This window comes from Colias philodice, chromosome 26, assembly GCF_061535455.1.
Source record: "Colias philodice isolate Cphi_HAF_F1 chromosome 26, ilColPhil1 Martin Lab GWU primary, whole genome shotgun sequence".
NCBI lineage: Eukaryota > Metazoa > Arthropoda > Insecta > Lepidoptera > Pieridae > Colias > Colias philodice.
In genome coordinates, this window is record NC_143111.1 from 3,909,734 (window position 1) to 3,932,752 (window position 23,019).

Genomic DNA, 23,019 nt, shown 5'->3' on the forward strand with positions numbered 1-23,019 from the left:
TGCGACACCATTTAACCACGCAAGACGGCATTTTAAATATTTTTTGTGAAACAGTGACGCAGTTAATCAGTCGGTAGTTCACGACGTAATGGCGGCCGACTAGCTTACTATCATGGTGAGAGTGTGTGCATGTTTATTGTCTTTACACGATCGCTAGCTTACTATGGTGGCTTCACGTTGTTTGTTCGTAATACGGCGTCCGTCTTTTTTTATACGTCCATGGCTCTAGGTATATAGATGTACTTAGATCTAGTTTCATTAATTATTAGCGAGTTTACAAGCTAAAAAGTTTCTTAAAAAGAGGGGTTCTATTTTTATGCTAGAAAAATATTTTATTTTTGTTGGCTAGTAAATGGAAACCAAGTGTTTAGCTTATTTTTCAATTGAAAGAAAGAAAGAAAGAAAATACATTTATTTCAAGGACATAATAAACAAAATCTTAAAACATAATAAACAAAACAGCAAAAAAAAATAAAATAAAAGTAAATTTAAAAACAGAAAAAAATAAATAAAACAATTTGCACGGTAGTGTCCTCGAAAAAGGGTGACCAACTCAGCTAAATACTGTACGACACAAGTGTACGCACAGCGCTGGTTTTCAGTGGCCCCTAAACGTTGTTGCAATTAGAGTGACCTCCATTCCAACAGTAAAATATAGAAATAAATAAATAACAGTAATAAACTACAAACAATTGGACCAAACAAGAATAATACGTCTGTGTGCAGAATTAAACCAAATTAATAGAATAAATATGATGTATGTGTAGAATAAATATGTGTATAAATAGATAAAGGTAAGTTTAGTTAACATATTATATTCCATATTATACATTTGATAGATTTACAAATATTAGATGGAGACAGATACTATTTATTATATTTATCCAATTATCATCACCTGCAGTAGCCACTAAGGTTGGATCTGTTTCTCAAGTAATATAACAGTGTATTTTTTTTTAAAGTTCTCAACCGCGCGGAGGCTAGGCAGCGGCGGTGGTAAATTGTTCCAACACTTAGTGGCACTGTATTTGAAGCTACCTCGGAAACTGGCAGAGTGGTGTTTAGGAATCATCAGTTTAGTCGCTGCTTGTCTCGTTTTGTACGCTGCCTGATGATCTCCCATCCAAACCAACTTTTCAAAAAGGTATTTGGGGGACTCAAACTTAATAATATCAAAAAGGAACGAGGCGAAATGGAGTCGTCGTCGATTTTCCATATTTAACAAACAGGCTTTATTTAAAAATGGCGTAATGTGCTCCCGTGGAGGAATGTTAAAACAGAAACGGGCACATGCGTTTTGTACGCGCTGTATTGCTCGTTTCGTTCGCTTCAAAATCCGCCTACCATATACCACATCCATATAGTTAAACTTAGATAGGACAAGGCTGTCACAAAGCCTTACACGAAGTTCCGTATTCAGATATTTTCTAATTCGGTACAGAATTTTTAAACGATAGAAACAGTTAGCTGTTGTAACATTAATATATTTTTCAAATCGTAGATTTTCGTCAAAAACGATCCCCAAGTTTCGAGCTTCCGCAACACGTTTTATAACTTCGTCATTAATAGTTACTGGAATGAGACGATTTTGAATTGAGCAAACTACTTTAGGTGTACCTAAAACCATAAACTTCGACTTATTAGGATTTAGGACAAGTGAATTTCGGCTTGACCATGCGGATATTGAAGTTAAGTCCAAGTTTAAATTGTTTATTGCGGAACATGTTTCATCCGGGTAAAAAGAGGTAAAAAGTTGAACATCGTCAGCGTAAATGTGATATTTGCATGATTTTATTTGCTTTACGATATCGGCACTATATAATATGAATAAAAGGGGTCCTAAAATAGAGCCTTGAGGAACCCCTTTTGTTACTGTTTTGCATTCTGATAACCTGATACTACCATCCTCCATCGCAACTGATACTCTTTGTGTTCGACCACTCAAATAGCTATTAAACCATTTTATAGTAGGTGGGCTTAAACCATAATATGTTAGCTTGGATAACAGAAGTGAAGTATTTATAGTATCAAAAGCTCTTGAGTAGTCCAGCAGTACAAACACTGTACCTTTCCCTTCATCTTGTGCGCAAAGAATATCATCCATCACATCGGTCACAGCTGTAGTTGTACCTTTGCGTTTCCTGAAACCAGACTGACGATCAGGTAAGATATTTTCTTTTTCTAAATAATCCATTAGCTGTTTGTGCACTATTTTTTCTAGAACCTTCGATAGGCATGGTAATATGCTGATCGGTCGGAGATCCTTCAAATCCAGCGGGTTATCAATTTTAGGAATGGGATGTACAAGCGCGTTTCGCCACAGACTAGGGAAGGTACCAGATGCAAAAGATAGATTTATGATGTGGGTTAAAGTTGACAGAGATGCTGGGAGTGTGAGTTTGAGCATGTCCAATGAGATATCATCAATTCCAGCAGCTTGTGATTTGAGTTCCTGAATAGTACGTAGCACAGTCGACTCATTTACAGGTTTAAAGGAGAAGGAAGTATCACCGTGGCGATGGAATTCATAGTAAGTTAGCATGGATAGCGGTACATTATTTCCAGGCACATTAAGGAAGTGATTATTTAGAACATCAGGATTTCCAAGATGACCAGTAAGTAAAGGCTGTTTCTTTGTGTTTATACCCGTGTTTGCTTTAATGTGTTTCCACATAATTTTAGGCTTTCTCAAATTTGCATTGATAAATAAATCGAAGTACGCCTTTTTTTCGCGTTCCAATGCCATACTTACATATTTTTTTAAATCAATATAGAATTTTTTATGTGAATCTGTTTTGGTAAGTCGTGCTTTATTTCGGGCTTCATCGCGTAGTCTAAACATCTTTTTAGGGTTCCGTAGCCAAAATGGCAAAAACGGAACCCTTATAGTTTCGTCATGTCCGTCTGTCCGTCTGTCCGTCTGTCCGTCTGTCACAGCCGATTTACTCGGAAACTATAAGTACTACAGTGATGAAATTTGATGGGAATATGTGTTGTATGAACCGCTACAAAAATATGACACTAAATAGTAAAAAAAAGAATTGGGGGTGGGGCCCCCCATACATGTAACTGAGGGATGAAATTTTTTTTTTCGATGTACATACCCGTGTGGGGTATCAATGGAAAGGTCTTTTAAAATGATATAAAGTTTTCTAAAAAACATTTTTCTTAAAGTGAACGGTTTTTGAGATATCAGCTCTCAAAGTCGTAAAAAGTATGTCCCCCCCCCTCTATTTTTATAACTACGGGGTATAAAATTCTAAAAAAAATAGAGGTGATGCATGCTAATTAACTCTTTCAACGATTTTTGGTTTGATCAAAGTATCTCTTATAGTTTTTGAGATAGGTTGATTTAACTGTAATTTATTATATTTGCTGCTACGGAACCCTTTGTGCGCGAGCCCGACTCGCACTTGGCCGGTTTTATTAATATTAAAAGTTATCCACGGCGGTTGCTTGTTTTTTACACGTATTTTCTTGGAGGGCGCATGAACGTCAAAGAGCGATTTTATGTACGAAGTTAAATTGTTCACTAGTTCGTCCACGTTATCAAGTGCAAGCAACGAAGACCAGTTGATTATTTGCAAAGATTTGTTAAATTCGTCATTATTAATATTTTGTATCGGTCTAAAGGTGATATATATTTATGCAAAACTTTTTGTTTAGATATATTAAGTGCACACGATAAGAACGCGTGATGGCTAAGTTCTTCGATATAATCAATCACAATATTTTGAACAGGCGTATTAGTACATATTATATCAAGCAAAGTTTCGCTAGAATCCGTAAAATGCGTGGGCTGAGAAACATGTTGTATAAGATTAAAGGTTTGAAGAAAACTTGCAACTCTTTTACTGTTAACATTATCACTATTTAATAGGTTAACATTAAAATCACCCAAAACCACAAGATTATCGTACCATGTAAAAGAACTAATTGTATCTATCAAAGCATCTAAAAACGTGTTTATGTCCAACCAAGGCGGCCGATATGCTGTACCGACGATAGTTACCTGACCGTTAAGGGACAAATTCAGCCACATCTGTTCGACACTATCAACGACGGGGTGAGATATTATCCGAACCGATATACCTTCCCTAATATAGAATCCAACACCCCCGCCGCGAGTGCGGACACTAGTCGGTCGCGGTATGTGACGCAGTCTGTAACCAGGTACGGCAGGCGCACGTACATCTTCACCCACTCGTAACCAGGTTTCGTTTATGGCCATGATATCTACATTATGACGCTCCATCGCCACAAGGAACTCGTCGTGTTTTGTACATAATGAACCGGGATTTAAAAACCCAACACATAATTTTGATCCTTTACAAGTCATTATAAATAACTTTATGATGGGGATTAATATAATATATACTTAAATGAATAGTAGTGTAAGTTAGGTTTAAAGATGTGATATGAGGATAGTTTAAAAACGATACTAGTACTAATATTATAAATGTCATAATTAAGCCATGGACATCCCTACCGTGCATTAGAAGAACATAAAAATAAAAATATATTATACTAAACAAAATTATTGAGGCGCAACTTACATAGAACACAATGCAACAAGCAATAATCACGGTAGGAAAACAAAGAAAGATGATTTGAAAATTTATGGTTTTAACGATTATAGGATGAAAAGTAATATTTTTTTTTTTTTAATCCTTCACTAGATTTATAAAGTAACATGACTGTTCTACAATGAAAGCGTAAACAAAATAAGTATAATAATATGATAATGGATACAGTTAAATACACAAAATTAATAGGTAGGTACGTTTATACATAATTTTTATTACTATTTCTATCTTAAAATAACGTTCTATAATTAAATACAATGTTATATTGTCATAAAAAAGTATTGAAAGGTTGATTGTACTATAATATAAAATTAAAAGCCGATGAAACAAAACAACTAAATTTTCACTACTTTTTATATGACAAATTAAACTTTTTTCACAATATTTATGCATATTCATAGATATACCGTATAAAGAGTAGATTTTTAAAACTCTGCAAGCAATTATTTTATTACACATTACATTCAAAATATGATACGGATAATACTGCGTTATAATATAAAGAACATAAAACCTGTCATTAGAGTCCCATGCATTTGTTCTTAGACACAAACCAAACATTAGCCAAAAATCTTATCTATATCTTCTACAGAAGAAACAATAAAATACTTTGAGTGTTGATCGCGTCTGACGTAAGTACGGCCGCCCCGCGTCCACACATAGCTCCAGTGTTTAGCGCGCTGTTGCTCGCGCGCCAGGTGGAACAACCAGCGGTTGGTGCGCGTCAGGTGCTCGTTGACGTAGAAGCGGCGGGGCTCGCCGGCGACCAGGCCGGCCGTGTCCGCCCCGCGCCGCACGCGCGCCGCGCGCAGCAACTCGTTGCGTAGGTGGTGGCGGGTTAGCCGCACGACGATCGGCCGCGGACGTGCGGCCGCTTTGCGATCACTACTGGTATTTAAGTCCTCCGGATTTTTACGAGTACCAGTACGGTAGGCATTAACTATATCCCGTTCATCTAGTGATATACCTATTTTTTGGGCCAATGTTATAGTTAGGTGTAGTAGATTTTCACCTTTTGTTTCGGGGACGCCCGCAATCTCTATGTCATTAAGTAAATTGTATTGCTCGGAATCATTAAGACGTGATTTTAAAGAATCTATCTTTTTAGTTACATCACTAGGCTCCTGTGTTTGAGACTGCGATTCAGACAAGGTACATTCCATACGATCCAGCCGCTCCTCAATACTGTCGAGCCTTTTATCATATTCCGCCATAACAGTACTTATTTTGGACATTTCTTGCCGAAAGCTAGATAGTTCAGAACGAAGCAACTTGATCTCCTGTGCAAGGCATGACATATTATCCGGAGCATCCTCAAAACTATCTGCACTACTATCTTGCTGCGTGTGTAAGTTTTCAGCCGATTTTTGACTTTTATTTTTGCATATTTTGCACATCCATTTCCCATTCGAAAGGGACTTGGGGCTAATGTTATTGCATTGTTTGTGAAATAAGTTGCTACACTTAGTACACTTGGCGCCATCTGTTGTCGACGAGAAGAATTTACCACAGTTTGTGCATTTATTGGCCATAATTACTGGATCTATAATTATTGTCACTTAATGAGTTCGGGTAAGGTTCACAAGAGGGCGATAATATTAATAATAGTTCGTAATGTTTTATAATTTGGTACTATTGAATTAGGATTTAAGAGAATAATATGATATTTAAAGTTATTAAATAGTATATCACGAACAAGTTTGTCAAATTAAAAATTTAAGCACCAAACCAAACCGCTAAATACCTTTAATCACAAATTTGTCGGTACTTGTAAAACAGCTGATTCACAGCTGATGACTGTTTACACTGTTAAAAACACAAAGTATATTCTCGATCGATAGGATAACACTACACGTTATGAAACACATAAAAGTCTTTTTAAAAAACACACAATGAAGCATATAGCATAAAGTTTACTATTTTTAAAACTTTTTATTGCTGAGACTAGAAGTGTCACTCTAACTGTCACCAATGTTTCAATTGTGGCATATTTTGAGAATTATGAATTCATCGTCAGATTAATAATTCATGAGCGAGTATTATATAAACGAGTTCTTCTTTCTTTCTTTCGGGATTCTTACTTACAGGGATTTGAAAAGCATCGTCTTGGACTTACGGGAATTTGAAATATCTCTATAAGGACTTGCATGGATTTGATAGAACTCACTCCTTTTCAGGGTGGTGGATATAGGTAGATAGTTCGTTGCATTTTTAGTATTGGATATTTAAATAAAACATGTAAATTAAAAGATACAAATTATTATTATTATTACCCTTTATCATCTCACTGCTGGGCAAAGAGAGAGATCAATAAATCAAAACGGTTGAAAAAATCTCAGTACGGCCCTAGGCTTCATGGCTAGGAATAACTACTGTGTGTCTAGTTTCATTTATCTTTTAGCTGTTTTCTGAGCCTTGTCTGTTTTAGCCTTTGGTATTGTTTTTTTCATTGCTTTGTCTGGAACCACCTCTATAGTTAAACTGTTTTCTTCCATCATTTATCAATAAAAAAATAAAACGATTAACGATTTTAAATAAAAACGATTTAAAAGCGTTGGTCACACGTTAGTTGAGAAATGGCAGCCATCTTAGTGCCATACTGCGCTCTGATTGGTTGAAATGGACTTGCCTGAGTTTGCTAAACCACTGTCAACGGACTACTTTAAACCTTATTTTAATAGAGATACGATTGACTTACCTAAATTTGATAAGTAGACACTGGTTTAGTTTTACAATTCAAAATTGGCGCCATTGTTATTTCAATTTTGGCGGGGAGTGGACTTACCCGAGTTTGATATGTATCAAATCAAATAAGGTGCCAAACCTGTGTGCCAAACAGATTTGAGACTAGAAATAGGTAAGGAATAACCAAGATTTTTGTTTGATTTTTATTTAGGTATTTTTCTTAGTTATTTTTATCAAGTATTGTTTGAAACTGACTGTTACTTTAAAATTCTTTTTTTATTACAGGTTGGCTGTTTTTGCTTTATACGCAAAAGATTTTGGTTTATATGCAAGGAGATTTGAAAAAAAATTCATTACTATGCAAAACGAGTAATTTAGTTAACATATCAATGGTTAAAAAATACGTGAGGGATATATTTTCTATATTCTAAAATAGCAACAAAAAATGCTATTGCCAAAGTCACATCGAGATTCGTCATTCGAGTGATCGAAGCGAACTGACATCGAAAAGTCATAACAATCCCGACGTGCGTTTTTGAGGTTATAAAACGTTGATTTATATCGAGATAATTTGAAAAAATACCTTGATATTAATATACAAAATGGTTAAAAAGAAAATAGATAATCGTATTCGTGTAATGATAGAGAATGGAGTCAAACTGGGCCATCGGACCATGATACTCCTCGTTGGCGATAAAAGTAGAGATCAAGTAAGTTTTTATTATGTTTCGCTGGTATAAAATTGAAAAATAAATAACACAATATTCAATCTAAACAAAGTCTATAAAACCATTGTGAACTTGAATGTATTTTTAATGCATGTGTTGTTTTTAGGTGCCAATCTTGTATGATATGTTGGTAAAGTCTACAGTCAAAGCAAGACCGACAGTTCTATGGTGCTATAAAAATAAAGATGAAGCTATAAGCAAGTAAGTTAATTTTTAAATTTGGTTGAAACATACACAACTACTCATGTCATATTTAATGATTTAATCTGTTATTAGCCGAGTTTTATTATATTATTAACTTTTCACATACATAATTGACTCAATTAAAAAAAAAAAATGTGTTTTTTCAGCCATGGCCGTAAAAGAGCAAAAAAGATTGCAGCAGGAAAACTGGAGGTGTCCGAAGAATCACTATTTGATGCGTTTAGAGTAGCTACTACAATCCATGGCAGATATTACTCAGAGAGTCATGCCATGCTTGGTCAGACATATGGAGTCTGTGTGTTACAGGTACATTTTATTGATTACTAGCGGTCCGCCCCGGCTTCGCCCGTGGTACATATTTACTAGGGATGTAACGATACATGATTTTGCCGATACGATACCGATACCGATATTTGTAGTAATGTATCGGCGATACCGATACCGATACCGATATCGATGGCTTGGTAGAAAAATGAATAGTGAATTATGCATAAAAAGTTACCAACAATTAACAGAGACAACTGTTAATCGTATTCTTTTAAATAAAAATGCCTAATCAAAAAACAACAAAACCATTTATTTTAGTATTATTATTTTACGAAGTCAGTTAAACTTTAAGTAATACACATACAATCAGTACCTAATAAAAGTTTACTATTGGTAGAGTTTTTTCAGAAAACAAAGTGCGCACGCGCGGGCGGCCTCCCGCATCGTTCATTGGGCGCGGGTTTTTGAATTATTTGATATCAAAAAAATTGGTTGTTTGTAATGTAGGTTTACGATCGAGATGTTTACGTGATAACATAATGCAGTGGCAGCGCTCGAGATGAAACGGGAGATCGGTCCGTCTCTCTCTCGTTATACCTGCGATCGCACTCGTGAGGTTTTGGTGTGACACAAGTTTATGAACATGTCACCCGACTAAAACGATTTTAAAAACGTTATCACGTTAAAAATTAAAAAAATTCAAAATTATTTATTTCTTTCCTTTACATAAACAAATTTGTGATTGGAACACTCCTAGTAAACAAATAAAATGCTTGTGTCAGGAGGTTTCGCTCTTCCTTAATACTATTACAGAAACAGAAATAAAACAATATGCAATATGAATACAATGCAAAAACATAAAAGAAAAAGAAAGAATTTAATAAAAAAATATCGGTATCGTTACATCCCTAATATTTACGTTTTCTCTACATAAGAACCATCCTCGTACTTCAAGGAATATAATAAAAAAAGAATTATCGAAATCGGTCCACCCGTTCTCGAGTTATGCGCTTACCAACACATTTTGCGATTCATTTTTATATATAAGAAGATTATGGATATGTTCAGATTTTAATGTTAGTTTTATTATGCAGATTATTAGATTAGTCTGCTTAGTATGATATGTTTTTTACATAGAAATCTAAATAACAAGACACTAGAAGTCGTAAGCGCGCGTGACCTTGTCGCCACTCAGGTGACTTTCACAACACCAGCGTGTTCGTCACTGTTCAGTTGCTCTGGAGACGTATGTGTATAAACATGGTGTGTTTCAGCATATCCCACTGCGGAAATTCTTCCACAAGTTGTAATTATACTAATAAAGGAATAATATCATCGGTAAATATTTCTTTTTTAGAAATAATGCCTGTTTTTCCTTAAAATTATAGAATATTTACAAGTATTACGAGTGTCACCATAGTAATCGAAATAACAATGAATGACACAGTCTACCATTCTTATTAACCCATTGACCACCGAGCGGCCCGATCGGGCCGCGACACAATAGATTTTCTATTGTGTCTGTGATTCGGGGACTGAGGGATTAACACGTTTAACACAAATTTCAACCTTATCTCTATGAGTTTATGTTCAAAGTTATATCTATTGAAAATTGACAACTTCTGTTGTAGAAAAGCCGAATTTTTTCGTATTGGAACAAAAAGAAACAAAATGTCTCATATACTTAGGGATGTTATTCTAAAATAAACCGTAAATTCGTGCGTTAGGATACATATTAAAAAGCTTAATTTAATATATAAGTTAGTTTTCACTAAAATCAAGCTGTCCAATAAAAGGCATAGTTTACTTGTGTGTACTGTTTAGCTATCGGTTTAAATGTGTTGATTTTGGCGACAGCGGTTTTCATATGAATTATGACATTATAGCACTTCTATGTGTCTTGTTATTTAGATTTCTATGGTTTTTTATTTCCCTTTGATGTCATTATAAACAAATTCCTTGGTATTCAGTAAAAAAAAAGATTTATTATGTTTTTGTTGTTAATGGTTTCTAAATTTGAACTTACACATTATAATATAGGTTATTGATCAATAATAAGTCTAAATGGTATTCATTTTTCCTTATTTTTCAGGATTTTGAAGCATTAACTCCAAATTTAATGGCAAGAACAATAGAAACTGTAGAAGGAGGTGGACTGATTATATTTTTGCTAAAATCAATGAACTCTCTGAGGCAACTACATTCCATTACTATGGATGTTCATCAAAGGTAATTAAATAGCAAAAGCAAGCTTTTATATTTTAATTATAAATTAAGTACTTATTTTTTTGTATTGGAATAATGATCTTTGTGTATCATACTTAAAATTTTAGTACATAGTACAGATGAAATAGATTTCACTAAACATCATATTTTATCATCATACCCTTTGCATGCATTTTAATGCATCAGAACATTGAAGGTAAAGTTGGATCCCAATTTTGGAAACATTTATTTCAATTTTATCTAAGTATTTTTCTTTTAATAAGAAAATATAAAAAGGTGGCTATGCTAGTTTCAATAAAGTTGTAACTGAATTTTTTTAATATAGAAAAATAGAAATAATATAAACTAAATTTATTCCAGATTTAAAACAGAAGCACATGACACAGTGGTAAACAGATTTAACGAGAGGTTCCTTCTCTCTCTAGCGGATAATCCTCGTTGCCTGGTTCTAGATGATTCTTTGAATGTATTGCCGATATCTTCGAAAACTGCGCAAGTAGAGCCAGTGGATGCTGTGCCAGAGGTATGTTAATATATTCAATACATTTTTTATTATAATAATTTGAACTATAGTATGTTTCATAATATTAGTATGTAGTCAGTATGTGACGAAATTCAAACCTCAAAGTGTTTGTATAAAAAATTAATTCATTTATATTAAAAAATTTACTTTAATTCAATTATTATAATTTTGAATAAGTTTAGTACACTATTTCTGTAGAAATTAATTCCATTCCAATTTTCTCATTTTATTTTATTTTAGGTATTTCACATAACTGTATGTATGAATTAAAAGTACAATTTTTTTTATTTTAAAAGTATTTTCTTTATTAACTAGTATATTAAGGCTCAGACAAATTTTTGCCTAATACCAATTCTTTAAATAATGAATTAATTCTCTTCCAGCGTATAAACCCCAAGCTAACAGAGCTAGTATCCTCGTTATCAGACAGTCCTCCCGCCGGGCCTCTCGTAGCGCTCTGTAGAACTTACGACCAGGCCTCCGCTCTCGTAGCGTTGATTAATACACTCGCTGATAAACAATCCAGGTATGTGGTTGGTGTTTAAGGAAAAATAATGGAATTAATCTGAAAATCTGTACGTTTTGTTGGAATTGATTAATTGGTTAACCGATTTTGATGATTTTTGGATATTTGAAGATTTAACTTGAACATTTTTGAAACCTTAAGTTGTTGATATAAAATACAAATTTGTACAAGGAAACATTTTAACATGCTAATTTTGCATTGGCAGACCAAAGTGTGTATTTAAAATGAATTTAAACTATTTCCCTGAGTAGTTTCAAGAATCCTAAAATCACTGTAACATCTAGATAAGTGTTAAATTAACTTTATAAATATTAATAAATACACCAATTCAATTCCTAAACTTTAAAATTGCAGGCCCCCACACTGCCTAACAGCCAGTCGTGGTAGAGGCAAGTCAGCGTGCCTAGGTCTCGCCGTAGCAGCCGCCGTAGCACTCGGCTACGTGAACGTCTACGTAACATCCCCCCATCCAGAGAATTTGATTACTCTCTTCGAGTTTGTGCTAAAAGGCCTAGATGCCTGTTTGTATCAAGAACACATAGATTATAATATTGTCAGGTCGACTAACCCAGATTTTAAGAAGGCGATCGTGAGGATCAATGTTGCCAGGAATTCTAGGCAGACTATTCAGGTATTGTGGTGTTTATTTTTTTAGTATGTTAGTACTTGATACCTTTTTGGTAGAAAATACGTCAATCATGTCATAATTTATTTTCGAAGGTGAAGTGGTTACAATATCAGGATGATTTTAAATTAAAAGTGTTTTTTATGTATAAATACCGCATTTTGAAAAAAATGTTGATATAATTTTATTCCATAAAAAAATCGCTTACAAATTATATTATATTGATTGTATAATGTATACATATAATATATTATAATGTTTAAAGAAATCTTGAAAAATTAAAAAATTACGTGAAATAAAATAATAAAAAAATTGTGTCGCCCAACGTGGGGCTCGAACCCACGACCCTGAGATTAAGAGTCTCATGCTCTACCGACTGAGCTAGCCGGGCATGTCCCTTTAAAATGAAATTATCGTTCTCGTTAAACACGACATTCCTTGGCATTGTTTCAGTAACTTTTTTTTGTATGTACAAGTTGTTTTTTTAATTGTAGTGATACCATAGTATATTAAAATAGGGTAGATATTATCATCACGGTACGCGAGAGGATTATAGGAGATTTTTATAGTAAAATATTAATCAACTAAAAAAAATCCTTTTTTTTATCAATTTTTTTGTTTATTCCAGTACATAACACCAGACGACCATTCCCTCCTATCCGCCGCAGATCTTGTCTTAGTAGACGAAGCGGCCGCCATTCCCTTAGAACACGTATCAGCTGCTGCTAATAAAGCACCACTAGCCTTGTTATCTTCTACTGTAGCGGGGTATGAAGGTACAGGGAGGGCGTTGTCGCTCAAACTGTTCTCAAAGCTACAGGCTGAACATAATGCTCCACCACCGGTAAGTTTTTTGCATTTTTTTGTATTTTTTGTGGGAAAAATGGTCCAAACGACCTATCCTAGCAGTAAATAGTGGATTTTTTTATATAGCGGAAATTAGCAGGATAAGCAAGAATGTAAAGCAATACTAAAAGTAAACTATTGTAAATGCTGTGTACACCTTTTATTGATAGTGCATAATATTAATTAATTAATAATGTTAATTTTATCATTGTCAAATGTATTTATTGTTGGTGTGCCAAATTAAAAAAAAAAAGACGGGTTGCACTGGGGGAGTGCCGGCAGAAGTGAAAACTTGATTATTAACGTTGAGCATGTTTGATATTTTGGAATGGTATCCGTCTTACGCTTTTTCGATCAGGTCACGTGTCCTAACGTGAGTTTAAGATTTTATACCCATAACAGAAAAAGTGCTCAACGCCGCTAAAGAAGTTTTCACTTCAAAAAAAATACTAATTTAAAATTTATCTTTCAGATAAAACTCGAAGAGCCAATCCGTTACCGCGCCGGCGACGCAATAGAGCGTTGGCTAAACTCCCTCCTGTGTTTGGAGGCTCCGCCCCCGAGCCCGGGCGCGGGTGCTCCGCCCCCCGCAGCTTGTGAGCTACTGCGGGTTAACAGGGATGCGTTATTCTGCTATCATAAGGCTGCTGAAGCATTTCTGCATAGATTGGTGGCTATATACGTGGCTAGTCACTATAAGGTAATTAAAAAAAAATGTATGCGTGTACTAGAGTACGCACGTAAGAAGTGAAACTTCTTTATGACCTTAAAAATGTCACGAGTATGGCGTAACGCAAAAATTTCACGCGTACGGCGTACCGCAAAAATGTTACACTAAATTTTTGTCCAACCCCGATAAAGAAGTTTCACTTCAAAAAAAAAAACGATAAAAATGAGGGTAGTCGTAGAAAATATTGTTATAGTGACTGAAACTTTCCTGCATTGATACGGGGCAGTATATACAAGTATGTATCAAGCTATAAAGTAGATTTATTTAGGGTAGTTGTAGAAAAATAGATAAGCTAAGCTATATATGCCCGGTCCCGCCGCTTGTGAACTGCTGTGGGTCAACAGGGATGCGTTGTTCTGCTATCATAAAGCTGCTGAAGCATTCTTGCATAGATTGGTGGCTATATACGTGGCTAGCCACTATAAGGTACATTTATGTCGCAAAAAAAAAGAAATGAGGGTAGTTGTAGAAAACTAAAAAACAAGGATTTGTAAGAGATTTTTTTTTGTGATTGTAGGTAGTTATTCTGCATCGTGACTGTAAATACTGCATAAATTTTTGTACTAATCCTACTTCCTACTAGTCCTACTAATATTATAAATGCGAAAGTTTGTGAGGATGAACGTGTATGTGTATGTTTTTTACTCTTTCACGCAAATACTAATGAACCGATTACAATGAAATTTAGCACACATATAGAGAGTAACTTGGAACACATAGGATAGGTTTTATCCCGGAAATCCCACGGGAACGAGAACTAGGCGGGTTTTTCTTTGCGAGTGAAGCCGCGGGCGGAACGCTAGTATAGACATATTTTTGTAACATATTGTAATACAATAAAAACATTAATCCACAGAACAGTCCCAACGACCTGCAACTGTTAGCCGATGCGCCTGCGCATTGCCTATTCGTGTTACTCGCACCAACTCCACCTAAAGCCACGTCGATGCCTGAAGTATTGTGTGTTATTCAGCTGTGTTTGGAGGGTAGTTTATCGGACAGGTATGTAGATAATAAGGATATTATAAGAAATTGTACTGTATGGGATAACGTAATTAAAGAACAATGTATGTTAGAATAATTAGAATTGATGTCTATGAGAAACAAATATCTCATAAAAAATACACGTTTATAAATCAAACAGACCAGTGAAAGATATTTCAGAAGTTTAGTTGAATGTTTAAATGTTTGACCATTGAAATATATTCCACTATTTTCACTTCAAACAGACCAGTGAAACACGTTCCACTAACATACACAAAACCGACCAGTGAACCATAAAACATTAATGTGTCATCATATTACATTAACACACATTTAAATAAGATTATTTAAATATATTTTACCAATGTTTACATTGCGAATAGACCAGTGACAAATGTTCCACAACTTTTATTCCAAACAGATCAGTAAAAGACAGTCTGGGCCGCGGTCGCAAAGCGGCAGGTGATCTGATCCCGTGGAATATTTGCGAACAATTTGGTGATCGGGACTTCCCGAAGTTATCCGGGGCTAGGATTGTCAGGATAGCTACACATCCTTCGTATCAACGGGTGAGATTGAGTGCTAATTTATATGCTCATGTTGAAGTGAAAACTTCTTTAGCGGCGTTGGGTATAAAATCTTAAACTCGCGTCAGGACACAAAAGCGTAAGACGGATGCAATGCGATGATGATCAAACATGCTCAACGTTAATAATCAAGTTTTCACTTCTGCCGGCACTCCCGGAGTGCAACCCGTCTTTTTTATATTATGTTGTGTTATTCATCATCATCATCTCATCATCATCATCAGACCATATATAGCGCCCGGCAAACTTCTTGGCCAAAAAGTATAGCGTGGTGGGGAAAGTTTGCGCATCAAGTTTAAGTACATTTTTATATGCGCAAGCTTCCCCCACCACGTTACTTTTTGGCCAAGAATTACTATAATAAATGATGTATTTTATTTTTGAAATGTGTATGTTGTGTAATGGCTATACTTGTGTTCATGTTATAATACAAAGTAAGAAAGACAAAATTTCATATTTTTGGGAATTTCATCAAGCCTTATAATTGTGAAATTGATGGTTTTTGAAAAGGTATTTTGCTTCGATTATTAGCAACTAGCTATTATAATACCTATACAGAAAGACGAACTTTAAAATGTCTCAAATGTGTTGCCCAAATAAATGAAAAATAAATAATACTGAAACATTTAAAGCAAAATTGAGATGTCATTACTTCTAGGAGTATTCGCAAATGTCTGTCGCTGGTTGTTAATGATAGAAGGGTATATTTCAAATAAAACACAATATGCAATAAAAATACATTTATTCCTCCAATAAACAATTCTAAACACTACATTCACAGATGGGTTATGGCAAGCGTGCGTTACAACAACTAGCGGCTTATTACTCCGGAGATATCCCGTGTTTAGACGAGACTCAAAGTGATGATGACGAACAAACAGACGGACAGAATGACTCGCTGCAGACAGAGACTATAGTGCCTAGGTAAGTGTAGATATAGTTTGAAATGCAGTTTCATTAATAAAATTTGAGTAAATGTTCTTTAATTGCCTTTTTAAAGATACTAGGTTTGTTATGCAATTCCAATTCTGAATTTCTTTTGAGTGAATGTTGTTTCTTTATTTTGATCTTAAAGGCTTCTTAAATAAGCTGTGCTGTAAACAGACAATGAGGAATTAAAATTCACACATTTATTACTTTTAAAATAAATTTTGTATACTCCAGATTTTCAAAATTAATTTGATTTGAATATTACTGGCAGATACTTTCTTATAGATTTTGTCTTATTATAAATGATACATAATACGTAACACTCAATATAAATTATTTCAGAGCCAAGCCGCCTACACTACTGCGTCGTTTAACAGAAGTGAGGGCAGAACATTTAGATTACCTAGGAACAAGCTTTGGTCTAACCGAGGATCTGCTCAAGTTCTGGAAATCGCAGAAATACGTGCCTGTTTATTTGAGGTAAGTTTACGAATCTATCCATACTTACAATTCCTGTTACTATATAATTTAAACATAACTGCTACAATCAAATCCTTTATAAATATAATTTTTTAAAGAATAGAAAAATTCGATCACAAGGTGGGTTTCGAACCCGCATCCTTTCAGCCAATCTGGGACGGACGCCTGACCAATTTCGCCATCCGTGATCCTGCTAGAGCAATTTATTCAATTTATTCTATTATTTCAGTTTTATGTATAAAATGTTAATGACATTCGCCGGAATGCCGCTCGATCATTTTTGACCACCTTATAATAGTCGATTGTGAATCTTCTTGCTTATAGTACATAATTTTTTCAGAATTATTTTTTTAACATCATTAAAATAATAAATCAATCGTGCCGTGTATAAAAGATGTCCTCAAATATGTCAAATTCAAATTCAAATTCTTTTATTTCTTTTCTTTACATTAGGTCTTAAACAAATTAGTGATTGGAACACTCCTAGTAAGCAAATAAAATGCTTGTGTCAGGAGGTTCCGCTCTTCGTACAGTGGTTAACACTATTACAGAAATTATTTATGTATTTATTTATTTCCAGCCAAAAAGCGAACGAGCTAACCGGCGAGCATTCCTGCATAATGCTGAGAACGCTAGCCAGCGCCGAGTGGCTCGCAGCGTACAGCCGGGACTTCCGCCAGCGGTTCTCACGTTTACTGGCCAGGGCCTTCCGCAAGCTGCCCGCTGCGATAGCGCTGACCACGCTGCTGAATGACAGCGTCAAGGTGGACAAGCCTGGTGAGTGACGCTGAGACTTATAATAATAATGACTTTGATATTGACAGTGACACTAATATTGACATCTGACTGACCTCGCTGCTGAATGACAGCGTGAAAGTTGATAAGCCTGGTGAGTGACGCTGATACTGACTGTGACTGTCGCTGAAGCTGTGACTGTGATAGTTATAGTGACAGTGGCGGTAATAGTGACGCTGACGCTGATATTGGTTGGAATAATGCTGAGAACGAGTGACGCTGAGACATTAATATTGTCTAGGTAGCCATTGATATTGACGTAGACGTTGAATTTGATGTGAATAAAAGTAAAACATTCGCGCTGACTGTTCTTCTGAATAACAGCGTGAAGGTGCACAGACCTGTTGAAATACTTAGTTTAAATTATTTTGAAAAAAGTTGCGAAAGTAGCTTTTAAAAGCTACTTTCGCAACTTTTAAAATATTGTATACAATATCAGAATCATATTTATTTCCAAATACATACATTTTTAAATATCATATTTTAATTCTACATTTTATTACATACACCAAGGGTCGATTTTTCAATGCTTGGATAAAACTTATACGTCGAATTATGTATAAAACTTCCATTTTAAAAACGTATTCTAATTGCCCGTATTTGACAGTTTACGTGACATTTAAATATTATCGTGTAATACTTTATTGGACGGATAAGTTTTATCCAAAAATTGAAAAATCGGCCATAAGAGTGATACTAAATTTTTGTATTTTAAGTGTTTCATTTTCATTGAAATAGCTGTTACGTAACTTTTAAAAAAATTATGATACTGATATCATCATATTTTCATAATATCAGTATCATCATATTTAATTCCAGATATATAAATTATTAAATATTATATTATAATTTCACACTAAAACTAAAACTACCTATTACACACTATTACCTATTTACACACTTAGGCGATTAACACACGGCACCGCGCACCGCGGCGGTTGGCAGTGAATCCCTACGAGGAACGGACCGTTCGACCGCGCGGTCGGGCGGTGTATGTGTGTTTGGTATCAACGGATTTAATAGAAGCCAATGCAACTTGAGAACCGCTTCACCGCCAACCGCGGCGGGACGCGGCACCGTGTGTTAATCGCCTAAAACTACCTATTTCCTCCACAGAGCTAACAAAAGAGCTAATCAGCCAACACCTCTCAGGCCACGATCTGTCTCGCATAGAGGCGTACAGTCGCCAGCAAGCCGACTATCGGCTTATCACCGATCTACTGGCGCCATTAGCTAATATTATATTCCATACCAGTGTCAAACTCAAGTTGGACGCTGTGCAACAGGTAATTTTTGTTTGTTTGTCTCTGTTGTCTAATATTTTAGGGATTACGTAGTTTTACACTGGTGAAAGAATTATTAAAATCAGAGAGTCATCAATCAGATCGATTTTTTTCTATTCTTTAAAATTTTCTCACGATTAAAATCATTCAAACATCAAATCATCCCCTCGTTGTATATAAAACGTGATGTTTTCTCATGTAAAATGAACTCGTAATAAACTAACATAAAAAATTGTTTTCATAAATAAAAATTTGATTATTCGTAATTGTACTATAGTATAAATATTAAATGTATGTGACGGAAAGAGTAATCAAAGACAAAATCTCGTATTTAAGTTTTTATTAATTTATAAAAAAGTTTTCTCAATCTTTTCTTCTTTCCATAGGTCCTGTTTATAGCAATGGGCTTCCAAATGAAAGACGTAGACGACATAGCGAGCGAGTTAGGTCTCCCAGGCTCACAAATTCTAGCCAAATTCTACGAAGCCTGCAAGAAAATTAACTCTGCTCTCAACGGAATTCTAGAAAATACGGTCGCTAAAGAAATCGGAATAGAAGATAAGACGGCAGATGTGAAAACAGAAGGAATAAAGCAGAGTCTGCAAGAAGAATTGACGAAGGCCGCTAAGGTAGTAGCAGTTTGTTGTTGCGTGTATGTAGTGTGGAAGATTAGGAATAAATTGTGATGTGAGAAATGGTGTTTGATTTTTGAAACTCTTTTATACTTTAAAATTATGAAATATCACTTTAAAATATACATTAGTAATGGTTGGCAAAAACAACATAGTCCTTATGTAGTTATTGTTCAAGTTACATTTTCATAAGTATATTTCATTAAAATATACAGTAATAATGGGTGGTAAAAGCGACATTGTTTATCATTAGTCTTACATTATGTAGTAATTGTTCTAGTTATATTTTCATAAGTATATTTCATTTTGAATTAAGTCATAGTTAAACTCTAAAATGGATCTTCATTATCATTTGTAGATACGTCTAACAACACACAACAACTAACCCAGTAAATTATAACTATACAGTAAACCCTACATCAATTTTTTTCGTAGTTATTGAATTTTGGACAAAGATTTCTTAATAGTCATCTTTATTCCCATGTCCCCTAGTGGGGTAAGGGGCAGATACTTATATTATACATCTGTTTCACTGATCGATTTTCTTCAGGGACAAGTAGGTTAGCCTTCTGTGTCCTGCCAGACCAAGATATTTTTTTTTCTTCGTCTCCACCGGGAATCGAACCCAGGACCCTTCGGTGCTACGCTCACGCGTCAACCACTGTACCAAGGAGGCGGTCTTTCTTAATAGTAACCTTACTGAACTCTAATAAGTACCTAATGTAGAATTATTTACTTCAAAATTAAAAATATATAAAAGTAAAACGAGAAGACTCAAGAAAATATCTTCCACAGGACTTAGAAAGAAAACAGCGGAAGGAATTATCTCGATTAATGGGTGAAGATCTGCGGCAGTACAGCATTAAGGGCAGTGATCTAGACTGGGGGAAAGCATTGAACACATCTTCGCAGAAACATCTTGTGTCTGTTAAAAGGTAAGTTATCTTAATATATATAAATCTCGTGTCACAATGTTTGTCCTCAATGGACTCCTAAACCACTTAACCGATTATAATAAAATTCGCACACCATGTGCAGTTCGATCCAACTTGAGAGAGGATAGTTAAACATGTAGGTACCACGGGCGAAGCCGGGGCGGACCGCTAGTACATATATATAACTTATGTCAAGTTGAAGTTACGGTTTGGTTTCTCAAGTAATGAGGGTAGTTTTCCAGGTGTATGATTTTATTTTAGCATGATTCTTCATATATCAAGATAAATCTTAGCTATTTTAATCTATGGGTTATGTCCTGGGACACATTAAGGCAGGATACGCAAAATTATCTGCCAATGAATATTCACATCAAAATCGGTCGAGCAGCTTCAGAGAATGAAACAATAAGTAGTCCGGCGAAAATATCAATTATTGTAAGTCTTTCAATATGTACATATGTATAAAAGACCTCTTTATAATATTTTGATAAGAACTTAAAGCATCAATTGGTTATAAATTATGAAAATATATGTTTTATCAATAATTGTAATTCATGTGTAAGATTCACAAGCTACGCGTTTACATTTTGAAATTAAATTGAAAACACTTTAAAGTTACCTTTTTTTTTTCAGTGGAGAGAAGCGTCTCGGCGACGACAGCAAAGAGATCGACGATCTGATCGAGTCGCACGCAAATAAGAAGAAAAAGAAACACGTGCGAAATAAAGTTTAATAAATATGTCAATTATTATACAAATGTTTTATTTGTTTGTTCCTACCATTAGATTATAATATATTAATGATACCAAAGCTTCTTACATCAAACGAGCGAATGCTCATTCTAACTCGTTGTTCTAAGTGCGTTCGAAAAGATACTATGCAATGTTCTTATACTGAACAACACTGAATGCGTTTGCATTAAAATATCACGAAAGAATGCTCTTGCTCTAGCTCTATGTTCGTTTGATACACCGTACGCGACAGCATTCATTGAATTTAATAAATCTTCATCATTTTATTTTCAAATCCAAAAATTTACAAATCAGTGATCAGTTGTTAGCTTAATTGAACAACTAACATGTGAGCAGCGTGAGACATAATCATAATTTATAAGTTCATATGAACATGTAATGCACAGTGCACTCTTATGATTTTAGCAATTGATCATTGATCATTCAAAAATGAAATGTATTATTTACTTAGGTATGAGATTATGAGAGCAGAGATGCCTTAGAATTTAGATCATAGACTATAGGAATAAAATATTATGTATATTGGAACTCAGTGTGAAGCATAAGGAACAAGAAAGAAAACACAAAATCAGTAATAATTTCTATAATTATTGTAATATAAAAAAGTGTCGGTAGTTATTCAACCCTTGGAATAGACAATAGATATTTCCTCTTAAACATAACAAATACGCTTGCTTCGGTCGGCGGCGGCGTTAAACGGGACGCTCGTAAAAAAATATCAATTTGTTTGTAACTCGACACCCCGCGACCGGCGCCGCCGCACGCGCACACATACTCCTATAATTTACCACTTTACAATATAATGTGATCTAAGAAAAATAATATTTTCGTCTAACGCTCGATACACGAGCGTGGTAACCAATTTAACACTATATTTAGTTTACACACACTACTTTAAAAATGGAATCGGTACGGCCCGACGTCTGCGATGTTCCCCCCCCCACCCCCCTCCCGCTCCTACCCCACAGATAAAACAGTAAAACATTGACTTACACATAGCTTGATCACACGACGAAAGCCGTGCACTCTATTGTATAGAAAACATCTACTACAAAAATTAGTTTCGTATTGGCTTTTAGTAGCGGTGCTTTGACATTTTACAGGATACCGCGATTCTAAAGCCGCGCTCTCACTGCAACTGGAGCAAACGTTTGACATTCGATGTTTCGAAAAATTTAGTTACAATATTGTTTGATTCATTACAGTGAGCAATCGGCTTTGTAATAATGTACTACAATTTTAAGGCAAAATGAATGCATCAATGAAAATATGGTTTACATCGATAAATTGAGTATGTTTTCGTTAAAATGAAAACAACAGTATCCTGTTTACATTCCTTAATTAATACAGTACACAGACCTTCTAAGAAGTTTCACTACAGTATGATAATGACATACGGAGGTAAGTAATTGAGAAGGAATTGCACTTAGAAGAGTCGCGTTGGCACTTAGTCTTATAATGCTAATGTATTTGAGTTTATAAACACTTACTACAGGACAAAAGAATCACCTCGAAGCGTTCAGATTCCTGCTGTGACCAAACTTAGCGAATATTTCTCAATTAATTCATATCATTAACTAAACAACGCATTTAGTACACAATTTTGTTATAATTTAACTTACAAACGCATAGTTTGGACCCAGCATTACACAAGCGTTTGGTCGGATCGAGTACAGAAGTTCTACAACACCAGCG

At 34.9% G+C, this 23,019-nt stretch overlaps 2 protein-coding genes and 1 non-coding gene across 3 annotated transcripts; 1 reads left to right on the forward strand and 2 right to left on the reverse strand.

Annotated features, from left to right (window-relative positions):
* Positions 1-5,087: 5,087 nt before the first annotated feature.
* On the reverse strand, positions 5,088-6,549 carry LOC149476853 (uncharacterized). The gene has a single exon (XM_089711348.1). It carries the CDS (start codon positions 6,116-6,118, stop codon positions 5,147-5,149), a length of 972 nt encoding a protein of 323 aa, XP_089567474.1. The 5' UTR covers positions 6,119-6,549; the 3' UTR covers positions 5,088-5,146.
* Positions 6,550-7,753: 1,204 nt separating this feature from the next.
* Positions 7,754-21,329, forward strand: l(1)G0020 (RNA cytidine acetyltransferase l(1)G0020). Its single transcript, XM_089711149.1, has 18 exons — positions 7,754-7,981; positions 8,106-8,200; positions 8,350-8,509; positions 10,563-10,699; positions 11,057-11,219; positions 11,603-11,745; positions 12,100-12,376; positions 12,999-13,214; positions 13,689-13,916; positions 14,803-14,948; positions 15,352-15,499; positions 16,299-16,441; positions 16,790-16,927; positions 17,508-17,704; positions 18,839-19,008; positions 19,392-19,634; positions 20,433-20,572; positions 21,206-21,329. Exons 1-18 carry the CDS (start codon positions 7,874-7,876, stop codon positions 21,303-21,305), a joined length of 2,952 nt encoding a protein of 983 aa, XP_089567275.1. The 5' UTR covers positions 7,754-7,873; the 3' UTR covers positions 21,306-21,329.
* On the reverse strand, positions 12,689-12,761 carry TRNAK-CUU (transfer RNA lysine (anticodon CUU)). Its single transcript has one exon. It is a non-coding gene; the product is annotated as a tRNA-Lys (tRNA).
* Positions 21,330-23,019: the final 1,690 nt, after the last annotated feature.